This window comes from Manihot esculenta, chromosome 1, assembly GCF_001659605.2.
Source record: "Manihot esculenta cultivar AM560-2 chromosome 1, M.esculenta_v8, whole genome shotgun sequence".
Lineage (NCBI taxonomy): Eukaryota > Viridiplantae > Streptophyta > Magnoliopsida > Malpighiales > Euphorbiaceae > Manihot > Manihot esculenta.
Window position 1 is genome coordinate 38,487,397 of NC_035161.2, and position 24,151 is coordinate 38,511,547.

The following is a 24,151-nucleotide window of genomic DNA, read 5'->3' on the forward strand; positions in this document are numbered from 1 at the left end:
ATAAAATATATTATTAATTTAATTAAAAATTGAATTGAATAAATTAAAATTTAAAATTTTAATATTTATAAATATCGATCTAATTAAATAAAAATAATTTTAAATTGAAACCGTTTAATTTAAATTGATACATCGTGCTTTTTAATAATTTTTTTATATTTTAAAATTAAATTAAAATATTTTAATTTTGATTATAATATGATTTTGGTATATTATCATAAATAAATAACATAGTTTTGTTTATCAATTCAATTATATTTTATTGATTTTTTTTGTTAAAATTAAATTAAATTAAATTAATTGAATTTTGTAAAAATAAAAATCAAATAGAAAAAATATATATAATTGAGCGAAATTTATGAATTTATTCAACTCGGTGCTTAAACTCACTCCTGATAAAGACGTATATTCAGCATGAAATTCACGAGCAGAAATGTATATGAGTGGCCTAATACTGATATATGGCTAGGTTTGAATATTATGTTGAGAAAATAAATCCAACCTAACTTCGCATTAAAAGCTAATTGAGCAAAAAAATATTTGTTTAAATTTTTATGTTTAGTATTAATTCATATTCCAAACATGTAATAATAAACAATGCATTTACTCAATATATTAATAACTTACAAAAAATAAATAACATATATTTATTGGTAATTTAATTTAAAATTAACCATTTATATCAAAATTAAGAGATTCATATATAAAATTTATTTAAAAAAATTTCATATATGAATAATATGTTTTTAAAATTAAAAAAAAATACTCATAAATTTAATCCGATGGTAAGTGTATCTTAATAAATTTGAAAGTTATAAGGTCGTACTCTCCAACTTTCAATATCTATTTGAAAAAAAGAAATAATTTTTTAGTCTTTATAATACGAAAAAATTCAATTATTTGTTAATTAATTTTAAAAAATATATTAAAATATTTTAATATTTTTTAAAAAATATATTAATTAATTTTTTAATTTTTTATTAAATATTTTATTTTTTAATTTTGCATTACTTAAAAAAATTTATCAATTGATATTTTAAATTTTTTAAAAATTTATTAATTAATTTATCTATAGAGTATTTTAAATTTTTTATAATATTTAATAACTAAAATAAATGAAATAATTAATTAATAAAATTTTAAAATATTATTTTTTAAAATTAAAAAATTAATTAATGAATTTATATAGATATATATAAACAAAATAATAATTTAAAAAAATTATAAAATATTAAGTATTTTAAAATATAAAATTAATATATATTTTATTAAATATAATTATTTAAAAAATTGTATTACTCCGAAATTAAGGAGATTTTATTTTACAATTATTTTATGTGAAATATTCAAATAGTGTGTATATGCTGTCAAAAAAGAGAGAGGAAGATTAGGGATGTGAGGCGGGCGGGTTTTGACGGGTATCCAATTTGCCCAAACTTTTATTAGTACGAATTTGAGATTTTATAAAACGGATTTGGGCGGGTTCGGGTTTGAAAAATTTTACCCGTCTCGAATTCGGGTAGGGTTCGGGATTAGATGATCGGGTTTCCGGAACCTAATTAGCTATACTAATAAAATTAATCCTAATCCCTCATTCCATTTTTCATATTATCATACTGCTCTCTCCCCCGTTTCCCTTTCCTCTCTCCCCACTTCACTGATGATTGGCAGCAGCCCAATAAGCACCAGCGACGTTTCCTTTCTCTCCCCAGCGACGACGATAAATCTTCTCTCTCCAGTCAGTGATATCTCCTTCTCTCTCCAGTCGGTGACATCTTCCACAGTTCCACTTTTCATCTAACGCCTCTCTTTCCCACTTCATTGACGAGTGTCGGCGGCCCAATCGGCATCGGCGACGTCTCTTTTCTCTCCCCAGTTGACGATAAATCTTTTCTCTCCAGTGGCGACATCTCTCACTTCCTCGTGGGAGACAACTCTTCCCTCTCCTCCGTCGGCATCAGCGACATCTCCTTTGACTGGAATTCTCTTCAGGTTTGGGTTTGCTATTTAATTACTGTAACACTGTTGATTTTTAAAATTTATGGCTATTAATCTAGTGTATGAACTAAAAGTTGCTATTAAAGATTTTTAGAATTTATGGACTGTTAATTTGATTATTTGGATACTGTTATGAATAGACTTTTTAAGGATTTTTGGTAGTCGGTGTTATTTAATCTGATGCTGTTATGCATTGTTTTCTATTTTCTATAGCAGTTCACTGCTTTGATACTAGATGGATTCTGCTTATGGTTTTTATTATTGATATTTGATTATTAAATTGAATTAAAAAAAATCGAGTTTGGTCGGTTTGAATATTATGTGGATATTGTTAAACGGATTTAAAATTGATACGGATAATAAAATTAAAATACTAAACGAATTTAAAACGGGTTCAAAAATTTTATATATAATCAAATTCCAATTTGGATACCCTCGATTCCTCAATTTTGCGGGTATCCTACCCGTTTATATCCCTAAGAAAAATTGACAAGCTAACAAGAAAGAAGAGAAAAGGCTGTAATCGATAAAATACATGAGATATCATTTAGTATTTTCTAATTAGTATGATAAATTATCTATATTTTGATATGCATAATAAAAAAAATTTTAATTTTTTTTTTTCTATTTATATTATTATTATTATTATTTTATTTTACGTATTATGATATTATTTATTAAATTGTTGTGTTCTGTAGAATTACCGGGAGTGAGGAGGGGGAGGGGTACTCTGTAAAACAAGTTTATGGCGGAAAAATGTTCTGAGTACGAACTCCTAAAAGTCGGCCCAATCATAAAATGACGCGCATGCTTCTTCTTTTATTTATGTGGATTAGATTGGCTATCACCGGCCGCGGTACTTGTGGGAACTAGGAACCACACATGCGAAACCATAAAAATTCCATTTTTATAAAAGGAAAAAAAAACCCTTTTATTCATAAGAAAATCTAAATAAGGTAATTTTAAATATTACCTAAAATAACCTAAAAATTATTTTTTAAGCAAATAAATAAAACAGTTTTTTAACGTTTTAATTATATTAGTTTTGTTGTTAATTAATTAAAATTGTTTATTATTTTTTTAATAATACTGTATAAAAATTATAGAAATATTATTTTATTTCCTAACAATACAAATAAGGTTAGGTATTTAAAATATAAAATTAGTATGTGCAAACATTGGTTTTGTACCAACCCAAAAGGAACAAGAAGGGGGAAGTATATCCCTAGTCGGATCACGGGATACAGTAAACAAGGCTCAGTCTAGATTAGCCCATTTCACCAAACGGGCCCTTATCAGTTACAGAGGCCAGAGCTTCTTCTTCCTTTTTCTACCTTATAGTGTCTGAGGTGGGTCGGCTCTTCTCAGAACTCGGTACAATTTCATGACGACCATGGGTAGCTTAACAACGAGCTTAACAGCTCGAATACTTGCTCGTCCCAATCAATGCCCAACAAGACAGCACTTTTGCTTACAATTCAGAAGAAGTTGCGTGTTTCTTAGACCCTTGCGTACTCGCAGAAATTCAAGAATCGTTTGCATGGCGGTGCGTATGATTTACGTTAACGAAAAATTTTGGAAGAACGGGCTTTATCCATTTGGTTGGTCATTGCTGAGAAAATTGAGTAATTGATGAGAATAAGAAAAGCAAGGAAAAAAATTTTAAGAGCCTTATTATTACTATTGTTATTGTTATTATTATCGGTTCATGGTGTGGAGGTTAAGCATTTGAATACATCTCTGGTTTGAAATGAATTTCAGGAGCCTTATCTGATAACGAAGCTGGAATCCGCAGAGAAGACTTGGAAAGAACTATCGGTACGCTTTCATTTGATACCTAGGTTTTGTGGGAATTCAATTTCTCTGAGCATGAAAATTTGGCTGTATTGTTTTTTGTTTGAGTACAGTGGACATGGGATTCAATGAATAACTTCACGCATAGTTAATTTTGGATTATGAGGAAACCAAATTTGGGTAGAGCCGTAGAGCTCTTGTGGACAACAGTTTTGTGGGTTTGACTAGTGAAGTGTTTGAAGTAGGGTATATTTGAGAAGGTGAAGAAATAATTATTTTAGGTAGTCTATATCCAAATGGACATATGATATCTTCTGGTGTCAGGGTGTCAGCATCATTAGTTTATTATACTTGATGTACTGAGTTTTAGCTTACACGAGATGCATTGCAGGTGAAGCTGGCTGATCCGGATGTTGTCTCAAATCCAAGCGAATACCAAAAGCTGGCACAATCCGTGGCAGAGCTTGATGAAGTATTGCAATTCATCTTTCTGTTTTTCTTTTCAGGCCTTGGTTAAAGCATTAGGATACAGTTGTTTATAGTTTTTTTGTCTATTTGCGCAACTAGGTTGTATCAACTTATAGGAGATACAAGGATTGTGAGAAGCAGTTAGAAGAAACTAAAGGTTCCTCCACTTTGCTTCTTCTTTTAAACTCTTCTTGTTTCTTTTTTTCCCGTGTGTGTGTGTGTGTTGGTTTTGAAATAAGTCCTTCCTTTTCCTGTAATATGGCAGCTTTAGCCAAAGAGGAAGGAAATGATGAAGATATGGCTGAGATGATAGCATATGAAATTGACTCTTTGTCCAGTGAAATTAAAGAGCTCGAGGAGAAGTTTAAGGTTTTTAGTTGGACTTTTCTAGTTATATCTATATTATAATTCTCTCATATCAACTTATTCATTCTCTTTATACATTGGGTGGTCCAAAATGATTTGTTCTCTTGTTTTCAAGCAGTACTGCTTTTCTTATTCCAATTCTGGCATCTTGGACCAGAATTAGGTCTTGTGTGAATCTTTCATTCAGTTTGAACACTCTACGTTAAGCATTGTAGTTGCTATTTGAATTGACATGCTTTACTCCTCATTCTTGACATTTAATTTTATTTATTTGATTTTACTGCCTGTTTTTATTTTTTGTTTTATCATTTTATTTTCTGTTTGACAGGTACTACTGCTGCCTAGTGATCCTCTTGATGCAAGAAATATAATGCTTGAAGGTTGGTAGTCCCTTTTCCAGTTAATAAATCCATTATCTATCTCTTTTTTGTGAGTTATTTTGTATAGAAGAGGCTATGGGGCTATGTTGCATTTAGTAAATATTTCTTGCCTAGGATTTTAAGTAAAATTCTGATATTATCTGGACTTTTCAAAACTATATATAAACAGAGATCGTATCTGTTTCACCTTGGATTCCCTACATCTTGATGACTTTATTGATGCTAAAACTTGGTCTGGAATTTGTGAAATACATTCTTGAAACATATACTATATCCTCCAAATGATAAATTTTGATAGTTTAAGATAATGAATTTGTTGGTTAGTCTACATAGCCTGTTAATTTACATAGCAAAGAATTGAGCTTAGTTGCATGTGCTCTTAATTTTGGTGCTTGTCTCTTATATTTTCACTAACTTTTACTTTTTATCCTCATTCACAGTAAGGGCAGGAACTGGTGGTGACGAGGCTGGAATGTGGGCTGGTGATCTTGTAGGTACATGCTTCTCTTGTTCTGCCAAATATGTTGTCTTCATTTTGAGCTCTGAAATTATGATTATTCACTTTATCCTAACATAATCACCCCCTTCCCATTCATAAAGAAGAAAGATTCTATTATTTACCATCATTCTAGATGGAGTATGAATATTGCGTGCTCGGTTAGCTGGATATGCTGAAAGTAAAGTTTTGTGAAGTGATACCTTGCTGAATTGCTATGGATACAGTTATTTGTTAAAACTGATGCAGTTTCTACCTAAAGCTAAACTAAATTTTCACAAAAAATGAATATGAAGATCGATACCAATGTAGAGTTTGCTATTAAGGGACTCCTGCATGCCTTCACTTTATTTTCTTCTTGTTCCAAATAAGTCTCTCTATCTCTATCTCTCTCTTGAAGTCAATCATTCTCTGATGCAAATTCTACACTTTTTTTTTTCAATTTTCCCCATGCTAAGGTCCGTATGTATCAGAAATACAGCGAGCAAAACTCTTGGAAGTACTCGTTAGTTTCAAGTTCTGAGGTAGATCTCATTGATATTTAAGCACGAGTATGTTTAGCCTTTTTACCTTCATTGATGTTTTGACTGGCAAATTTTTGCCATTTAAGGCTGAAAAAGGTGGATACAAAACCTATGTGATGGAGATAAAAGGGAGTCGTGTTTACAGCAAATTAAAATATGAGTCTGGTGTACATCGAGTTCAGCGTGTTCCTCAAACTGAAACTCAGGGACGTGTGCATACTTCTACTGCAACAGTAGCCATCATGCCTGAGGTAACGGATATTTGACAGATTCCCTAAACATATCTCCACTACATCTAGGATCTGAATGATATTCATGTAATGTCTTTTGGGCAAAGCATGAACAGAGACATTTCATCATGTTTTGTGTACCTTGATTGTACTGAAGCCAAGGTAATTTAACTGTGTTATAACATCCTTCAAATGATACAGTGAGATCAAACTCTAAACAGCCATGCATCCCCGGGCAAACAGAAAGGGTAAATATGCTATTGTAGTTGTAATGTTGTATATAATTTTTAAATCTTTGAAGGGTGTGAAAGGTGGCCATTTTCTACAAAATGTTTGAGAGATTAATATAGTTTTGGAACTTTTAGTCTCGCAAAGGTATAGGTTTAAACTGTAGTACTATTTCCTTTTGGCTGAAGATGCTTAATGTTGATCCTAATGAGATGGACTGAAGTCACTGAACTGAACTTGAAAAATCGGATATTAGCACTTGCTGTCTCAGTTTTTTACAATTGTTTGATTGGTTGCATGGCAGTTCCGATGCTTATGGTTTATTCTGGATTTAGGCAGATGAAGTTGAAGTGGTAATTGATCCTAAGGATATTGAACTTACAACAGCAAGGTCTGGAGGTGCTGGAGGTATGTAATGGGCAGCTGATGTTAGCTCATATTTGAATGAAGTGAATAGCTCATATTTGAATGAAGTGAATCAGTTCTTGTATCCCCACTCTCCACATGCACACCCAAGAGAAGGGACAGAAAGGGGCATCTGTTTACACATTTCTTGTGCATGACCTCCTACAGGGCAGAATGTCAACAAGGTGGAAACAGCTGTTGATCTTTTCCACAAACCAACTGGAATTCGCATTTTTTGTACTGAAGAAAGGACACAACTTCAGAATAAAGCCCGTGCTCTTCAGCTTCTGCGAGCAAAACTGTAAGTATCAACTACTCCATGTATCTCTTTATCTCTTCCAGTCTTGATATTTCCATTCACATATAATTTCTTTTTTCATCCCAGTAGTGTTCTTCCATTCTTCTATCAACATGAGCTATATTATATGTAAATCAGTGGATCTATTTTCTTATTCCATATTCTCATGAGTCATGCAACTGTTTCCTCATTGTGCTAGTGAACCTTTAACCTTTTTATGAGTTATGAATTGGTAGACTAGGATGTGGAATTAACCAATTTGGATTAATCATTTCTCTTTTTGTGCTAAATTGATAATAAGACATCATATTGTAACAGGTATGAGATAAAAGTAAGGGAGCAGCAAGAGTCAATAAGGAACCAACGAAAATCACAGGTATTTCTTACTTTGAATTCACATGAGGTGAAGATCACATGAGAAATTTACAAGATTGCACTAGTAGCTATCGTGGATTTTTTTTCCTCTGTTCTTTCTCTTTAATATGCTCCAAGTGTCAGCTTAGTGTTTTACCCCTCCATGTATCCATTTGCAGGATGTAATTTGAGTGATAGGAATGGCATATGCATATCAAATGATTATAAGTTATTGGACTGAAATATGCCCTGTTATATTTTTAAATGCAGGTTGGCACGGGTGCTCGTGCAGAAAAGATTCGAACATATAATTACAAGGTATTTTGTCATTCTCATTACTTTTGTTTGAGCTTCATATGGTAAGAGCATGGGCTCTGAAATAGTAAGAAAAAAGAAAAAGAAAAAGAAGAAACAGGACATTGACTTGTCCAACTTTGATTGTGGTATACTGTTGTGGAGATGAGTTTAGTGATGGACGATTAAATGTTTCTTTAATTAGGACAATAGAGTGACGGACCATCGGTTAAAGGTGAACTTTGAGCTTACATCTTTTCTTGAGGGAAATATAGAAAATGCAGTGCAGGTAATTATTCTCATACAGTATTTATTTTTTTACGTGCACCTTCTCTTCCGATTCCAGTTTGGTTATATCCATAAATCAAACATCCCGGCCTCCAAAAAATGCTTGTTTGTTGCAGGCATGTGCTGCCATGGAGCAGAAGGAACTCCTGGAAGAACTTGCAGGGTCTGTTGGTGCTCCCGCAGGCTAATTAATTTGCAACATTTCGTCACTTGTTACGCAAACTCTCGGAGCTGTTGAACTGGGGAAAACACCGTGGAGGAGGAATTGCTGCTAAGCAAATTGCTGGCGATATGTGATGTTTTGTGGGATATAATTTTCTCCCAGTAACGTTCTTAAGACGTCTATTGACAGCAAACTGATTTGTATTTAAGCCGACGCAATCAAAACCCTGTATGCATTTGATATCTTACTTCCCTCTTAAATTGTAAAGTGTGATTCCATTCGAAATCAGAGATGTGATAATGTAAATTACCTTTTTAATTATCACTGCACTTTCATGATAAATGTTTTGCATGTTTTGTCGTTCGTATTTAAAGTAATGGTGTAATTATTTAAATTTTAAAATCGAAAATCAAATTAGAGAGAGTGTGCTATGTGTTTTTTTTTTTTTTTTAAATTATTATTATTAAATAGTAGGACCCATTTCATTCCTTTTTCTTAAAGAAATAAAAAAGGACCTTATTGTTGTTTGAAGAATTATTTTGTCTTTTTTAACTACATTTGGTTTAAATGTGATATTAGCAAAAAAAATTTTGTTGTATTTTCAGTTTGGATAAAATTTTATTTGAACTTCAAAACATTAAATAATTATACCAAGAGGTAAATCTTTTAGTTAAAACGTAAAACTATATAAATTTTCATATTAAAATTACAGAATTGTCATGGACAACATCAAACCAATAATCAAATAATAATGTATTATTTTACAGAAAAAATATAAATTGTTAATTAATTAAAATTTATACGACACAAAAAAAAATGAAAATATCTAGATGATTGTAACTCATTATTGTTAATTTATAATTTATTACTTTATGTGCATGAATATTCAAAAGGCCATTACTAAAAGAAATTATATTTTTACATAATTATAATATTTACGATAATAATTCCCATTTGAATTAAATTTTGACATAATAAAATTGTGTTATTTTCCAAGAATATTTGGCATTCACAAGTCTAACTCCTTCCTTATCATTCCAAATTGAAGGAACAAGACACTACAATTAGAAATCGAAATTCCAACAACGAGTCATTGATAATTATATCACTAATTAGATTATTAGTACAATTAGAATAATTTTTTATGTCCCTAATATTATAAATAAAAAATAATTGAGGAATTATAACAAATTAAAAGAAGATATACACGTGAAGAAAAAAAAATTAAAAAAAAAAAAAAGGTTTTCATCCATCCATCATAAGTTCATAACTCATAGTTCATAAATCATAATCACATGAGAAAAGACAAGATCGTATTTTGACATGATTGGCTACGCCTACAGCCTATTACTGCCTGCCTGCATGTTTCTTGTCATCCCGGCACAACAATTTCTATGGCTATAATAATTTTACTTATTTAAAAAAAAAACAAAATTCCAAAATGGTAAAAAAATAATAATAATAATTAGGCAACATTCTCACCCTATTTGTGGAATGCAGTCCAATTTCAATCCATTCTAATTCTTTATTTATTTAATTTTAATTTTTAAATAATTTCATATAGTTATTATCATGTAAATTAATATCTAATTCATTATTTATTTAATGAAACTAAAAAAATATATATTCATATAATTATCAGTCATTAATTATATATATAAATGAGTATATTTAAAAATAAATACTACTTTCACTTATTTCTTGTTGTTTTATTTATTTATTATATATAATTAAATATAATATTAAGACTTTGCAAAATTATATGCCTATTAAAATCAAATTAAATATTTGAATTATAACATACTAATTTCAATTTTCAATTATCAGTCTTATCTACAACATTTATGTTCTTATTTTGCTGTCATTTAAGAAAAAAAAAACTTCCTTCTAAAAAATATTAAAAAATAAAACCAAATGCTATTAAACGTTAAACATGCAAATTTATATAAACACGTGTAATAATAATCCGATAAATCTGAATTTAATCATATTATAATTTAATAAATTAATCTGATTTTAAATCTTAATTATAACAAATTAAGTTAAAATAAGAGAATTGATGGTGACGTGTTGTGTTGGACTCATATTAACATAAATTTCAAAATAGGAATTCTGCCTTTCTGAAACTAATTAATAATTTAAAATTAAGTAATGGATAATATCAATCGGATATTACTTATACCATTCCAAGATCTTTTTGACCCCTTCTTTCTATATATAAAATCTATCACGTGAGAATGGACGGCTGTGATCAGATTAATACAGACCAAAAGTACATTAACGAGCGTGTTGTCGACACATGGCAACATTTCTTTTGTTCTAATCCTAAATAATAATAATAATAATATACCTTGTTGTTGACGAAAAATATAACCTTTCTTTGTTAGAGCCACACAAACGCTGAGGACATTTTGGTCATTGTAAAAATATAGCTGTTCAGGTCAACCAAGCTCAAGTCCAAGCCAAGCAGAAGTAGGAGATGTTTGTTTCCTCGCCAGTTAATTTTTTTTTTGTTTTTTTAAAAATTAATATGTTTATGTGGAATTTATGTAATTATGAAAAATATTCCAATATTATCCGAACTAGAGAGAGAAAGAGACTGTGAAAGGTAAGATTTCATTTAAGATAATGAATTTCGGCACATGATGAAATTCTAGGCGCCTTCCGCCACGCGCTCTTTAAATTGCCTTTATTACCCCATGCAACTCACTCCTATTTAAAAGTGTTAGACAAAAGTAAATTGAAACTTTTAATTATTAAAATTTTTTACTTAGTTACTATTTATGTTATTATAATAAAAGAGTAAAAATATGAAAATTAAATTAATATAAAATGGCTCCTTAATATACCACAACAATTATATATAATTCAATTGCACGATGATGAGATGAAAATACTTGATAAAAAGTTAGATTAATTAAAAAAAATTAATATATCAAGATTGATGATTGAAGAATTAATAGAATTAAGTGTTTGAATTTGAGTATATTAAAATTTTTTAAATTTAAAAATATAAAATTTTATGATAGAATTAAGAATGTCGAATTGGATCAGAAGTATATACATTCTGATCGTAATCTTGCGACGCGTCCCATTAAATCGAATAGAAACATTTTTTAGGAAATATATGAAGCGTTCATTAATGGTGAGCAATTTGCTAATAAATATGGAGTCGATTAATTGATTATCTGTTTATTTATTCATATTATATCGATTTTATTTTTAAAATGCGTATTTATAATTTCAGTGTGAATAAGGGGAGTCAACCATTGTAGTAGAAGTATGTATTTATCTTTGATTGAATCAAATTATGCTCGATCTACTTATTCTTATTAAGATTACCTTATATTTATAAAACATCAAACATTCATTATATAAGCAAGTTTTATGCCAATTAGTGTAATAATAATAATAATAATAATAATAATAATAATAATAATAATGCTTATTGAATACATATCAAAATAAAAGCTAAAATTAATAATAGAAAAATGCTTATTAAAGACATATTAAAATTGAGCCAAAAATAATAATAGAAAAAAAATAGTGATCACACAAATTTTATCGTTTAAAATTGTATACTTTGATTTATTTTATAAACCATTTTGTAACACCATATTACTTTATGAGGAGATTTTCCGGGAAAAGAAAAGTTGAGAGAATGTTCATCTCATTCTGTCAATTGTTTTAAGTAATAACTTATTTTTATTAATTAATAAATTATCTGAATAAAACGCAATTATTAAACTATTCAATCTTAATTAAGAAAGATATTGTTGCAGGACACATGACAGACAAAAAGAAAAGGGGTAAATCTAATTTAATTACAAATTAAAATAGAGAGAGAAGGTGAATTGCACGCGCTTATGGGCGGCCCTGCACGACATTGTCACTTCCAGAAGAGCTTGTGCAGTTAAAAGAGTAAAAATAAAAATATATAAAAAAAATAAAATTTATGAGGTAAATAAATAAAACTCTCAATCGGTCTATGGCTTTATGCTTAGGTCGGCCCGTTTCTCTGTGGACTTAAAAATAAAAATTTTAAAAATTATTACAAAAGAAAAAAGAAAAAATAAAATAACGGAGAAAAAAAAAAAAAACGCGGCTGCTGTACACACCAAAAACCGGAGAGAGAGACTCCTCCTGGTAATTGATTCTAGCTTATAGAGATCGCACCAAAGCGACCGCAAATCTGCAGGTCCCAGAAAATCATTCGGGGTTTGCCAAAGATCTTTTAGTGGAAATTTGCTTCAGTTACTGGAATTTTGATTTCCAATCTCTGGTTCGGTGGTATCCATCCGAATACTGGTGATCGGGTCTGATTGTGATCGTTTCATTGGAAATCCACGGTGGGTTTTTGTTCATATGAAATGGGTCGGGCCCGGTTTTGCTGAGAGATGGGTCAGAGCTTGTAAGCTTAATTGGTTGTCCCCTTTAAGATTATTGTTTATTCTTGTTTGATGATTTCTTTGGGGAGGAGAAATGCGACTGAGGAGCTAGGGATAGGGTTTGGCGTTGGGAGAGAGATGGAGGACACTGAGCTTGAAGAAGGGGAGGCTTGCTCGGACCATAACAACAAAGATGATGGTTATGATGCAAGCATGGACCCAGATATTGCTCTCTCTTACATAGTAAGATTTTTTTTTCCTCGTTAAATAACCTTGATAAGTAATTTTCTTCTCCTTTTTATTTTTGGTGGAATTTTGATTTTGGCTGTGTTAGACATCACATGTTGACTTTTTTTTTTTCTCCTTTTTTGTTGGGAAGGTATGTTTGAGATCCGAACTGTGAATATCGTGGGATTTTGAGTCTTATTTTTTTATTGATTACAATGCAGAGTGTAGGTTGGTTATATTTGATTAATATGTTATTGCTGTTCAAAAGGAGGGAATAAATGGAAATTATGCATCATATTCTGAATGTGTTCGGATATGGAGACAAAATTGGTAGTATGAAATTTTTTTCCAATGCTGGGGTTTTGTTAGCTGTATAAGCATTGACATGTTTCTGTGATTTTTGTCTGATCTACCAGATGGTTGGAGAAATATCTGTATTTTGGTTTCTTAGTGTTATAATGACTTGAATTATAAGTTCAAATGGTTTGTTAGTGTGGCACTGATCCAAGATGCAATATCAAGTCCAAAGACCGAAGAGACTGAGCATATAATTAGTTGTCTATATTTTGCCAAATATGCTTGTATGGATTGTGTAATGCAAAAGCTTCAACATTTTTCAAATTTGTGAGGTGTCTTTGAAATTTTAGCTTTCATTTCAGGACTCGTCATTACGATAATTTGAATTACAACTCCCTAGATTTGACTCTTAAGAGCTAGCATTCTTAACTATCTTATAGTGGGACTATGAAACATGATTTCTCTTGAAGTTATAGTAACTAGCCATACAACATTATATCTAAACTCTGGTCTTTCAGTTCGTGTTGTACAGTTGTATTCTGTCAGTATTTGTTCTAGACACACACACACACACACACACACATATATATTATATCAGCCAAGTGCCTCGTGATGGGTAATTAGTATTGTTTTTTATTTTTTCCTTTGAACTTTGTAGGGTGAAAAACTTCAGGATGTATTGGGACACTTTCAGAAAGATTTTGAAGGGGGAGTTTCGGCAGAGAATTTGGGTAAGTTAAAAACAGCAGAAATATAATTATTCGTGTCCCTGCCATGATATTGATTATCAAGGGCTTTACCTTTCAAACAGGGGCCAAGTTTGGTGGTTATGGTTCATTTTTACCTGCCTATCAGCGTTCTCCAGTTTGGTCTCACCCAAGGACACCACCAAAAGTCCAGCACTGCAACTCGCCTAGATCTCCAAATAATTCACAACTCGAGGTAGATATATATTTTCAGTATTGTGGATATTTTAGTTAATTTTGGAGTTTCTATCTTGAGTTATTTATATTCTCTTCTTAAATAGGGTAGCCGTCATGGTTCAGTTCCTTCATCTACTGTGCCTCAATCAGTAAGGCTGGAACCTGCTTTTTCCAGTGCAGCATCGCTGACTGCATCAAAAGCATCATCCTCCAAGGTTGTTTCAGTTAAACAAGAAGCAGACATGTCGTCCAATAATCAAGCCAAGGAACATACTCTGAGATATGAATCAGTAAACAGGAAATCTACTAATTTACCAGACCAAAAACTGTTGAAGGTTCGAATCAAAATGGGTTCTGATAGTTTGCCAACACAGAAAAATGCTGCAATCTACAGTGGTCTTGGCCTTGATGTGTCACCATCTTCCTCACTAGATGACAGCCCCTCTGGAAGTGAAGGGATGTCTCATGGACCTCAAGATTCTCCTTTTGAATCTCCAGCTCATATTCTTCGGGTGAGTTGTCTTCCCATAATTTTGCAGTCCTTTTTTCCCTCTTCCTATGTTTTAGGAAGAGATTAAGATATATTTATTTTGATTTTATGTTGGAGCAGATGACGACTTCATTTCCTGTTCATGGGGGTGTGTTGCTATCACCTCTTCCTGGTGAGTTAATTCACTTGGTAGAAAAGGAAAAGCTTCACAAAGGCAGTGGATTATTGCATGCCCGAACAGTTGGCATAGAAAATTATGGCAGCATAGTTAATGGGTCTGGTTCTGTAAAAGGTGATGGAAAAATATTGGGAGAGAAGAAAATGAAGTCGCTAGAGAGAAATGAAATATCTTCTGAATCAAAAAGAGAAAGTAAGAAGGGTTCTCGGAGTGATATTGATATTCTCCCAAAGAAGGAAATGGACCTTGAAAATTTGGCCTGTGAGGAACTTGTTTCTAACACGCTAAAGCTTCCACTTCTCTCCAATTCATATTCTGTTACTGATGCGGCAAAAGGCAGAATTAGGGAATCTAATATTTCCAGGGAAGCATACAAGGTTGTGGTGAGGGACAAAGGATTTTCTGATCTAACAAAGGAGGAGCCATCGGGGTTGTCATATACACATGAGGATGCCTGGGTTGAGAATCCCAAAGCCACTTCAGCTGGAAAGCTGTGGGATGACAATAAAGCTAGTTCTCTTGACAGTGCTTGTGTCTACCCTAGGAAAGATGGCAATCGAAAAGGGGAAACACCTTATGGCTCTGTCAGAAGTGACTCAAATATTACAAAGGGTATGAAAGCTGTAAGCTGTGAACTGATGGACACTCCCAAGAAGAAAGCTGATCAGAAAGTTACATCCCATGTAGGTACCAAGTTGCCTTCTGTTAAGGAGCGTTCATCTTCTGAGGGGAAAAAGAAACTAAAAGATAGCTTGACAGGTGGCTCTTCTTTGGTAGCCAAAAAGAAGAAGAGCGCTTATGCAGATGACTGTAGTAAAGGGGAGTTGGAAGACTCAAAATCGCAAAAGAGTGCTGTAAAATCTGGGGATAGGTATAGAGACTTTTTTGGGGATATTGAACTAGATCAAGAAGAAAAACAGATGAGCCCATTGGAAATAGGTTTTGAAGATAGGCAGAAGGATTCTGACATGGGTGAAAAAGGTACATGTTTCTCTAATAATGCATTGAAGGAGAGACCAATTGGTAAGAAAATTAATAAGCTGTCAACATCTGAGCTGCATCCTAAAGCAACTCTGAGAGTTGCTCCTGGCTCTGGAAATGGCCCTATATCTGATGTTGGTCCTGCATCAACAGCCCCTGCTGCAACAGAAGACAATTGGGTCTGTTGTGACAAGTGTCAGAAATGGCGGCTTCTTCCTCTTGGTAAAAACCCTAATGACCTACCGGAGAAGTGGCTGTGTAGCATGCTTAATTGGCTGTAAGTTCTTTTCCAGTATCCATTTAGATCATATTTTCGACTATTGATAACTTGATGAAATAGCCAATCCAGATGAGTGGCTAGAAAAAGCATGTTAATTTCAATGCAGCTCTCTCTCTCTCTCTGTGTCTCTAAAGTTTGATGTTTCAATTGTATATGCTTTAGGCCTGGTATGAATCGATGTAGTTTTACTGAGGAAGAAACAACAAATGCTGTTATGGCATTGAACCAAATCCCTGCTCCAGTAAGTCAAAATAATCTGCAAATCAATCCTGGTGGGGTTAAATCCAAAGCAACCTTATTTGGTGACCAGCTTGATCAGAACCACCAAGACTTCAGTTTGCATGTCATGCCTGATGCTGGAAAGAAGAAGGCCTACAGAGATGCTTCTGCTCCATTATCAAATCCTATAAAGAAGAGCATACAGTCATCACTGATGAATGGAAGCTTAAATTATGAGAACCAACCTCTTGTAAGTGAACCTGATTTTCTGAAAGTGAGCAAGTCTGATGACTTGGCTGCAGAGAGGTACAAACATAAGCAGAAAGAGAAGCATAAAGTATCAGACAACTGTTCTGATGGAGGTATTATATTAGAAATGGGTTTTCTGTTTATCCTCTTGAATTTCCTTTTCTTGAAGTTTTTAATTTACGTTGTGGATAAACATGTGCACAGGTGATACTACGCAATCAAAGATGAAGGGCAAGAGGGATCTTGAGCAAGATATATTGAGGGCCTCAAAGAAAATGAAGACTGAAGGATTGCCACAAGATTGGATGTCTGATCATCATGTAACAATTGAAAAAGTAGGTCCTAGTTCAAGTAATCGTCTGCCTAGTATGCCATCAGGAAAGAATATGCCTAAAACCAATAGCCGCACTTCTTCTATGGATCAGATACAAGTTTCTGCTAGAAAACCAAAGGATGAAATTCCGATTTCTATGGATGATGTGACCATGGATATGGGAAAGCAGGTTGATAGAGAAGTTGGAAAAAAGAGGAAAGTAAAGGGAAGTTGTGATGGCCAGGCTAATCAAGGTACCCTATCAAATACAGGGCATAATCTCCAGGCCAAGGAGGAGTTCAGTGAGAATGAGTTCAGGAAAGAGAAGAAAGCCAGGATATCCAGGTCTGATGGAAAGGAGTCCAGTGCAAGTAAAGGCAATAGTAAATCGGACAAAAAAAGTAGTCATAGAAAGAATCGGCAACCAGGAAAAGATGTTGGGAGTACTGTTTCTCAACGGAGCTTGGATGGTGTGGATTCTCTGAAAAAGGATTCTGGATCTCTGCATCCTTCTGTGGCAGCTACTTCTAGCTCTTCTAAGGTTTCTGGTTCCCACAAAACCAAAGTCAATTTCCTGGAGACGAAGGGGTCTCCAGTAGAATCAGTTTCATCATCACCTTTGAGAGTTTCAAAGCCAGGTAAGCTTACGCCTGCACAAAGGAACTTCACTGAGAAGGTTGACTCTACTGATGCTGGTTTTTTTGCCCTAGGTGGTCTAAGAAGATGCTCAGATGGTGAAGATGATGGTGGGAGCGATCGATCTGGGACAGCAAAGGATAAAATTCTTGATGTGGCTCGTCATGGTTCCCTTGAATCCTCTGTCCTTGATTTTCAGGAAAAGGACTTCACTCGTGTTTCTGGTGGTAAAGCTAAACATCTGATTGTGCCTTCACCTGATGTCACAAACCACCACCCTGCAAATTGTGCTGCAGATTATTTGGGCCAAGACACTCAATATCCTGGTAAAACTACATCTGCAGATCGACGGCATGAAAATGATAGACAACATGAGAATCATTATCATGTGAATGGGTCCCGTCCAAGGAAATGTGGTAAGGGATCCTCATCAAGGTCCAAAGATAAGAATCGAAATCCAAATTCTGAACTTGACAGCAAAGTTACAGATTCTGAATTGATTAATGTGCAAGCACCTTCCTGTGAAAAAAAACCAACAGATGGCAAAGTTAAGATTGAAGAGAAGCTTGGTGTCAGATCTGATGAAAATGAGGACATATATGTTGCTAAAAAGGACTCCACAGGGCTATTGTCAAGTGATAGCAGTAAAAAAGGGAGTCAGTCTAAATTTCGGGGACACAATGGTCCTGATATTAAAGCACGAGCTGTTCCTAGCCATGATGCAACCTCTACACCAAAGCAGAGTCTGCTGCTAGATTGTGAGGCAGTCTCTGGGAGAGGAAAGTCACCATCATTACCTCCATCTGGAGGTGGTCAAAATGACACATCATCTCACTGCCCTCTACCAGTTTCTGGATCTCAGAAAGGAAACATAGCAAAAATTTCAGTCATTAATGCCTCTGAAAGTGATAATGCATCAAGGACACATAAACAAATTAGAAAGATTGATCATACAAATGGGATTCATCACAACAGTTCAAGAGATCCCATATCAAATGGGCATAGGGGCAGGGATCTTGATGCCCCAAGTCCAGTTAAAAGGGATTCCTCCAGTCAGGCTGCTACTAATGCACTAAAAGAAGCTAAAAATCTAAAACACCTGGCTGATCGTCTTAAGGTTTTTAGTTTTTCTAGTTTTGGTACTATCATTTTTTTTTTCTAGTCTACCCTACTGCTTTCAAAAGTTGGTAATCCTTTCTTTTTTTTAAGCAGAACGCTGGGTCAAATCTTGAGAGTACAAAACTTTACTTTGAGGCAGCCCTCAAGTTTCTTCATGGAGCCTCCCTGTTGGAAACTTGCAGCAGTGAGAATGCGAAAACTGGAGAAATGATTCAGTCTATGCAAGTATACAGTAGTACAGCAAAACTCTGCGAGTAAGTCAAAATATTTCTGTGTGAAGTTACTTTGTTGTGACTGGTAATCTTGCAAATTGGCAGCTCTTGTTGCTGAAGTTATCACTACTACTGGCAGCAAAATCTGGAAAACCCTATATTTATCCATTCCTGAGTTGTATGTTGTTGTATGATATTGAGTCCTGAGGTTGTAAGTGCCGTTCCTACCGGAGTTTTTTACTTTACTTGAAGTAGGCATGTTAAGGCTGCTACGCCAAAGCCCCCTCACTCTCTTGGTTCAACATTTTTTTTCCTTTGTCAATTCTAAAAAATCTTCTACAATGTTATTATATCATATTTTGCTGTAATTAGTTTGTTTTTCAATTACCCCGAAGTATAGATTAGAATCTTCTAAGACTAGCGAAAATCATTCTGTCTTCTGGAGTTATATTATTTATGTGGTTCATGCATCAATTCATTTGCAATCTTGCTGCCATCCTTTATCTAAACTTGCCTATATTTTTAGGTTTTGTGCCCATGAATATGAGAAGTCCAAAGACATGGCTGCTGCTTCCCTGGCATATAAGTGCATGGAGGTGGCATACATGAGGGTAATTTATTCTTCACACACCAGTGCAAATAAAGATCGACAAGAATTGCAGACAGCCCTGCAAATAGTTCCTCCAGGTGATTGAAGTAATATTTATTTTAACATTATATGTCTTCTTGGGACCTGTGTTCTGTTATCTAAAATTAAAGTGGTAAAATAGCCCTTAAGTGTGTATTTTAGTCATGCATAACTACTGAAGTTCTTCAATGCCTTTTCTCCTTTTTTCCCCATCTAACAGCAACTTTCCTGTTACTTTGGCTACTTGTTTTGTTGTGATGTCATTCTTTTGTTGCATTTTTATCAGGTGAGTCACCTTCTTCTTCTGCATCTGATGTTGATAACTTGAACCACCCAGCAACAGTGGACAAGGTTTTCTTAGCCAAAGGTATTAGCTCCCCTCAAGTGACAGGAAGCCATGTCGTTGCTGCACGAAACCGTCCGAATTTTGTGCGGTTGCTGAATTTTGTAAGTGTATTTGTATTCCATTAAGAGATTTCAGTTAATTATTTGACCTTGTTGCGTAAGTTCTTCCAAGAATGTAACTTTGAGAATGAGATATAAAGACCCTGGCTAAGATAAGTCTTCCTACATGGAAATTACACTTTAGGACCTTCATCACATATGGGTATGAGGAAGGATAAAATCTGAAATTACCTGCTCTTTGCCTTTTTCATGCAGTAGATGCAAAATTGTGATATTTATTACCTGGTTTTTGTCATATGCTTTGAAAATCAGTTTTTAGCAACTTCATTTGGTGCCAACTAACATGTAAAAGCTCTGCCATTATATGTTACACTATTCAGTATTTCTTTGTCTGCTTCCTATCTATGTGTTCATAAGTATCGGAATCATCAAGTGCTATTATTTTGCAGGCACAGGATGTAAATTTTGCAATGGAGGCCTCAAGAAAATCACGGATTGCTTTTGCGGCGGCTAATGCAAGCTTAGGAGAAACCCAGCGCAGAGAGGGTATTTCTTCCATCAAAACAGCTCTTGATTTTAATTTCCAAGATGTAGAGGGACTACTACGTCTGGTACGGCTTGCAATTGAAGCTATTAGCCGTTGAAGAGTCCAGTTGTTGTGGAGATTGTACCAAATTTGGGAGGAAATAGAAGAGCCTAGATATTTGTGACCTGGTTCTTTCTGTCTATTCTGCTGCAAGACTGGTCATTGCCATCTCGCCAATTCAGTGTTTTATGTACATGTGTATGATACAGAAAGAATTTGGAATTTTGAGTATATTTTTCGTCAGAATTGAGGGGCTTTCTGATGCAGACAAGGGCCATACTTGTGGTAAATTTTTGTACTGGTGACAAGGAAATTTTATTCATCGACTTCTCCAGAAATAATTCTGAGGTTGTAGGAAGTGGCAGTTCTGTGGTGAAGCAGGACTTTGGTTGAAGAAATAAGTGAATAAAGTTAAGAGAACCCCAATATAAGCAGGCTTGGGGTTGTGGAATTCTCATACCAGAGTGTGCTATCTTTCTGGCAATTGGTTATTCCGGACGGAAATTAGTTTAGCTGTCATTTTAATTTTGTTAGTGGCAACTTGTTTGGAGACATCTGAACCCTGTAAGGATGGGGATTGTAAAAATACAGGCATTGTAATGAATCTTAGTTCTACTATTGCAGACTGCACCAACTTTCTTGGTTCAGGATATGTGTAAAGATGGCAATGATTTGGCAGTCTCAGGTAGTCTACTTTTGTTTTACTCTCTCTTTTACTTTCCTTCCATTTTATCATTAAATGATCAATTTTAAAAAAATTTCTTTACTTCTGCAGTTTGTCTTCAGGAGCTTCTGACAGTTGCAGTTCAGACAATTTTTTTGTTGTTAACATAGACAAGCAAGAAAGTTACGAAAAGTTGTATATTCAAAAAAATAATGATGCAGCCACATGAGGTTGCCTGAGTTGTTTTCTTTGAAGGTTTGTGGACTGCTAGTAGCTTTGAGAATTTAATTGGATTGATTACCATTCTACCAGGAATGAGTCTCTGAATCTTTTCTTTTATAATTTGCAGTGGCTATACGTTTGTATACAATCAGGCTAAGCAACAACGTGAGCTTCATTTTCTTTCTTCCTTCTTCCCCCCTGTTTGGGGTAGGGGTGTCACGACCATACCATCAGTCAACGGATGATGATTTATAAAGGTAGAGCTATCGTCTTCTTTTATTGAACTTCACAGCAAATGTGGCTTTGATTTTTGTGTAATGGGTTTGTGATTCTCCCTGCAAGAGCAAATAACTGGATTATGCTGAGAGATTTATCTTGGTATTATAATGATGTGCTTGAATGACATTTGATTTTGATGGCAGGCACTGGGTTAATTTTTGAAGAATCTTATTCCAGGAGCAGCTACCTGTGCCCTCTTCGGCTTCCACTGTGCATTAGACCAAGCAGAGTCAAAACTAGCGCAATTTTCAGTCTGCAAATGATGAGCAATAATTCAGTTGATTTGATGCCATAAAAAAAGAAATTTGCTTTCAAGTTCAGCAACTGGGGCAGTTCAGTTCCAGCTGCCGACACGCTGGGCTTTGAAGCATTTATCTTGATGAAGTATTTGTGCATTTTATTCAAACCCCAGGTCCCTTATTTGCTCAAACTGCTCAACAGCATTGTTCATATTAATTGTATGCGAGTGAGAGGTTAGATTCTGATTGTAACTTAACTTTCCTTTCCCCTCCACGCCAAAAAAAAGCTAACCAAAATCGAACGCCTTCCCTTCTCCTGTTACTTGTATAGGATCAAGAACAACATTTATTCATCAAAGTTTTGACAATGTTCGCAGCATTCCCTGAAGTTGGGAGACTCGATCCCTGGACTGAAATGTCTTAGCCATTTGGATTGGATGATTTTAATCTCACCAATACATTTTAAGATTTGATGATTCTGTTAATATTTTTTCATAAAAAATGTTCAAACTGTATAAGTAAAAGATTTTTTTTTATTAATAAATTTTAATTTATTGATATTAAAATTATCTTCGGATCTTAAAAGACTTGAGGTTTAACTTTAGTAAAAAATAATTAGGCATCCTATAAACAAACTTGAATTTCCAGTATTTTAATATCTCTTTACACACAGGGAATAACACAAACAATACAAAAATCTTTCATCCTTTCGCTTAGTATGATTTATTTCATAATTAAAAAATTAAATTTTTTTATTTAAAATATAAAAATTATTAAAAAATAAATTAAGTGTATTAAATTTTTATAAAATTATCGATGATTTATATGTGATTAAACAAACTCAAAGGGGAAACAGCAAAAGACAAATATTTTTTTTTTGGGCCCTTTCTGAGTAGACTTTGTGGGATTGGTCTAAAGCCCCACTGAATTAAAAGTGTTAGATCCACAAAATCTTTTTATTAGATCAGCTAAGATGCCCACTAACATCTTACAGGTGGGAATTTTTTTTAGGGGGAATCTCAACAAAACCTGTAGAAATAGAATGTATATAATTTTTAAATTTTGTGAGATTGAGTTTGAGTGCTAAATCATGTTATTAAACTTATTTTTATATAAAATTAAGTTTATGTTGAATATGGATGACATGATATATATAAAAAGCAACTAAAGGTAGAAAGGGGTTTCTAATTAAGATTTTAAGGCCAATTTTCTTTAATGAAGTTTGTGATTGTTTACTAAATATGGACCACAAATCATATTACAGATTAGATGCTGCCCAATTATATATATATATATATTCCTAGATATTTTAATTAAATATATGAAAATGGAAATGGGATATATTCCTTAACAACCTAAATATTTCTCACAATATATCTACAACAGCATATGTCTGAACCTTAATTTCCTAAAAACGAATATATATATACGATATTTTAATTCTAAATTCTTCTTTTTAATAAAATATTATATTAAAAAAAACACAACATCAATATTCAATTAAATTTAAATTAATAAATTTTTAAAACATATCTAACTTAAAAATAAGAAAATAAAATAAAAATAATTACGAGACGACTTCTAAATACATGGATTAGTATTAAAAATAACTGTCTTTACGAGAGAGTGAGCAACTATATTACTTGCCACAATTAATTTCAAAGTAATATTCACTAATTTATGAAAAAATATTTTTTATATTAATTACTATTTAAATAATTATTTACTATTGTAACGGCTATTATAATTATTAATATTGCTGAATGGAGGCCTAAGAATCCATCAATATATGGACGAGAAACGTTTCAAAAAAAAAAAAATCTTTTTGAAACTTAGGCCGGCTAAGTTAGAGATAGAGTTAGAGTTAGAGTTATGAGTTAGAGCATGAATTCTTAATTATAAATCTAATTAAACATTAATTACAAAATATTAATGAGATTGCACAGTGTTAACCATTGGCAACTCTTCTTTTTATGGGTTTTGTTGTCGTTTAGTACAGCACATGGTCTGATCTTTAGATCGGCTCCCTTGAAATAGGGTGTATTTAATTAAATTATAATATTTTTTGTCTTCAAGTAGATGACCTTAGATTTTCTTTATTAATAAAAAAAATACATCAAATTACACTACCAACTTTGTTTTTGTCAGAATCTTTGAGTGTTAGATATGACAGATGTTGTATTGGAATTAAAATATATGAGCATCTGCTTTTTTAAGTAATTCATATATTTAATTATTAAAGAAAACCTTCAATATATATATATTTAAATAAGTAATTAAAATTAAGGTAGGTAATCCAACACTATATAGGGTTTTTAATTAATAAAAT

At 33.1% G+C, this 24,151-nt stretch overlaps 2 protein-coding genes across 4 annotated transcripts; both read left to right on the forward strand.

Annotated features, from left to right (window-relative positions):
- The first annotated feature begins 3,256 nt into the window (after positions 1–3,256).
- LOC110612323 (peptide chain release factor APG3, chloroplastic) lies at positions 3,257–8,628 on the forward strand. The gene is made up of 15 exons (XM_021753079.2): positions 3,257–3,544; positions 3,760–3,816; positions 4,184–4,264; positions 4,360–4,417; positions 4,526–4,629; positions 4,955–5,006; positions 5,447–5,496; positions 5,961–6,026; positions 6,113–6,277; positions 6,820–6,892; positions 7,058–7,190; positions 7,506–7,563; positions 7,812–7,859; positions 8,041–8,124; positions 8,240–8,628. Exons 1-15 carry the CDS (start codon positions 3,383–3,385, stop codon positions 8,309–8,311), a joined length of 1,263 nt encoding a protein of 420 aa, XP_021608771.1. The 5' UTR covers positions 3,257–3,382; the 3' UTR covers positions 8,312–8,628.
- Positions 8,629–12,361: 3,733 nt separating this feature from the next.
- On the forward strand, positions 12,362–22,201 carry LOC110612336 (cysteine-tryptophan domain-containing zinc finger protein 7). Of its 3 annotated transcripts, XM_021753105.2 has the most exons (15): positions 12,362–12,917; positions 13,858–13,930; positions 14,011–14,141; positions 14,227–14,634; positions 14,733–16,048; positions 16,214–16,632; positions 16,724–17,470; positions 17,543–18,585; positions 18,681–18,841; positions 19,326–19,486; positions 19,714–19,874; positions 20,282–21,103; positions 21,194–21,337; positions 21,432–21,561; positions 21,727–22,201. In XM_021753105.2, the coding sequence occupies exons 1-12, from the start codon at positions 12,747–12,749 to the stop codon at positions 20,474–20,476; spliced, it is 4,986 nt and encodes a 1,661-aa protein (XP_021608797.1). In that variant the 5' UTR covers positions 12,362–12,746; the 3' UTR covers positions 20,477–21,103; positions 21,194–21,337; positions 21,432–21,561; positions 21,727–22,201. The 3 variants fall into 3 exon arrangements, with proteins under 3 accessions (XP_021608797.1, XP_021608788.1, XP_043817514.1); XM_021753096.2 differs by having other exon boundaries at positions 16,724–18,585; XM_043961579.1 differs by having other exon boundaries at positions 12,779–12,917; positions 14,232–14,634; positions 16,724–18,585.
- Positions 22,202–24,151: the final 1,950 nt, after the last annotated feature.

Excerpts from the sequence above, each read along its gene's own strand:
- LOC110612323 (XM_021753079.2), top strand. The coding sequence starts at position 3,383 with ATGACGACCATGGGTAGCTTAACAACGAGCTTAACAGCTCGAATACTT. Across the intron at positions 6,278-6,819 it reads CAGTAGCCATCATGCCTGAG|GCAGATGAAGTTGAAGTGGT; the intron begins GTAACGGATATT and ends TTCTGGATTTAG. Across the intron at positions 7,191-7,505 it reads CAGCTTCTGCGAGCAAAACT|GTATGAGATAAAAGTAAGGG; the intron begins GTAAGTATCAAC and ends ATATTGTAACAG.
- LOC110612336 (XM_021753096.2), top strand. The coding sequence starts at position 12,747 with ATGATTTCTTTGGGGAGGAGAAATGCGACTGAGGAGCTAGGGATAGGG. Across the intron at positions 16,633-16,723 it reads AGACAACTGTTCTGATGGAG|GTGATACTACGCAATCAAAG; the intron begins GTATTATATTAG and ends ACATGTGCACAG. Across the intron at positions 18,842-19,325 it reads AGTACAGCAAAACTCTGCGA|GTTTTGTGCCCATGAATATG; the intron begins GTAAGTCAAAAT and ends CTATATTTTTAG.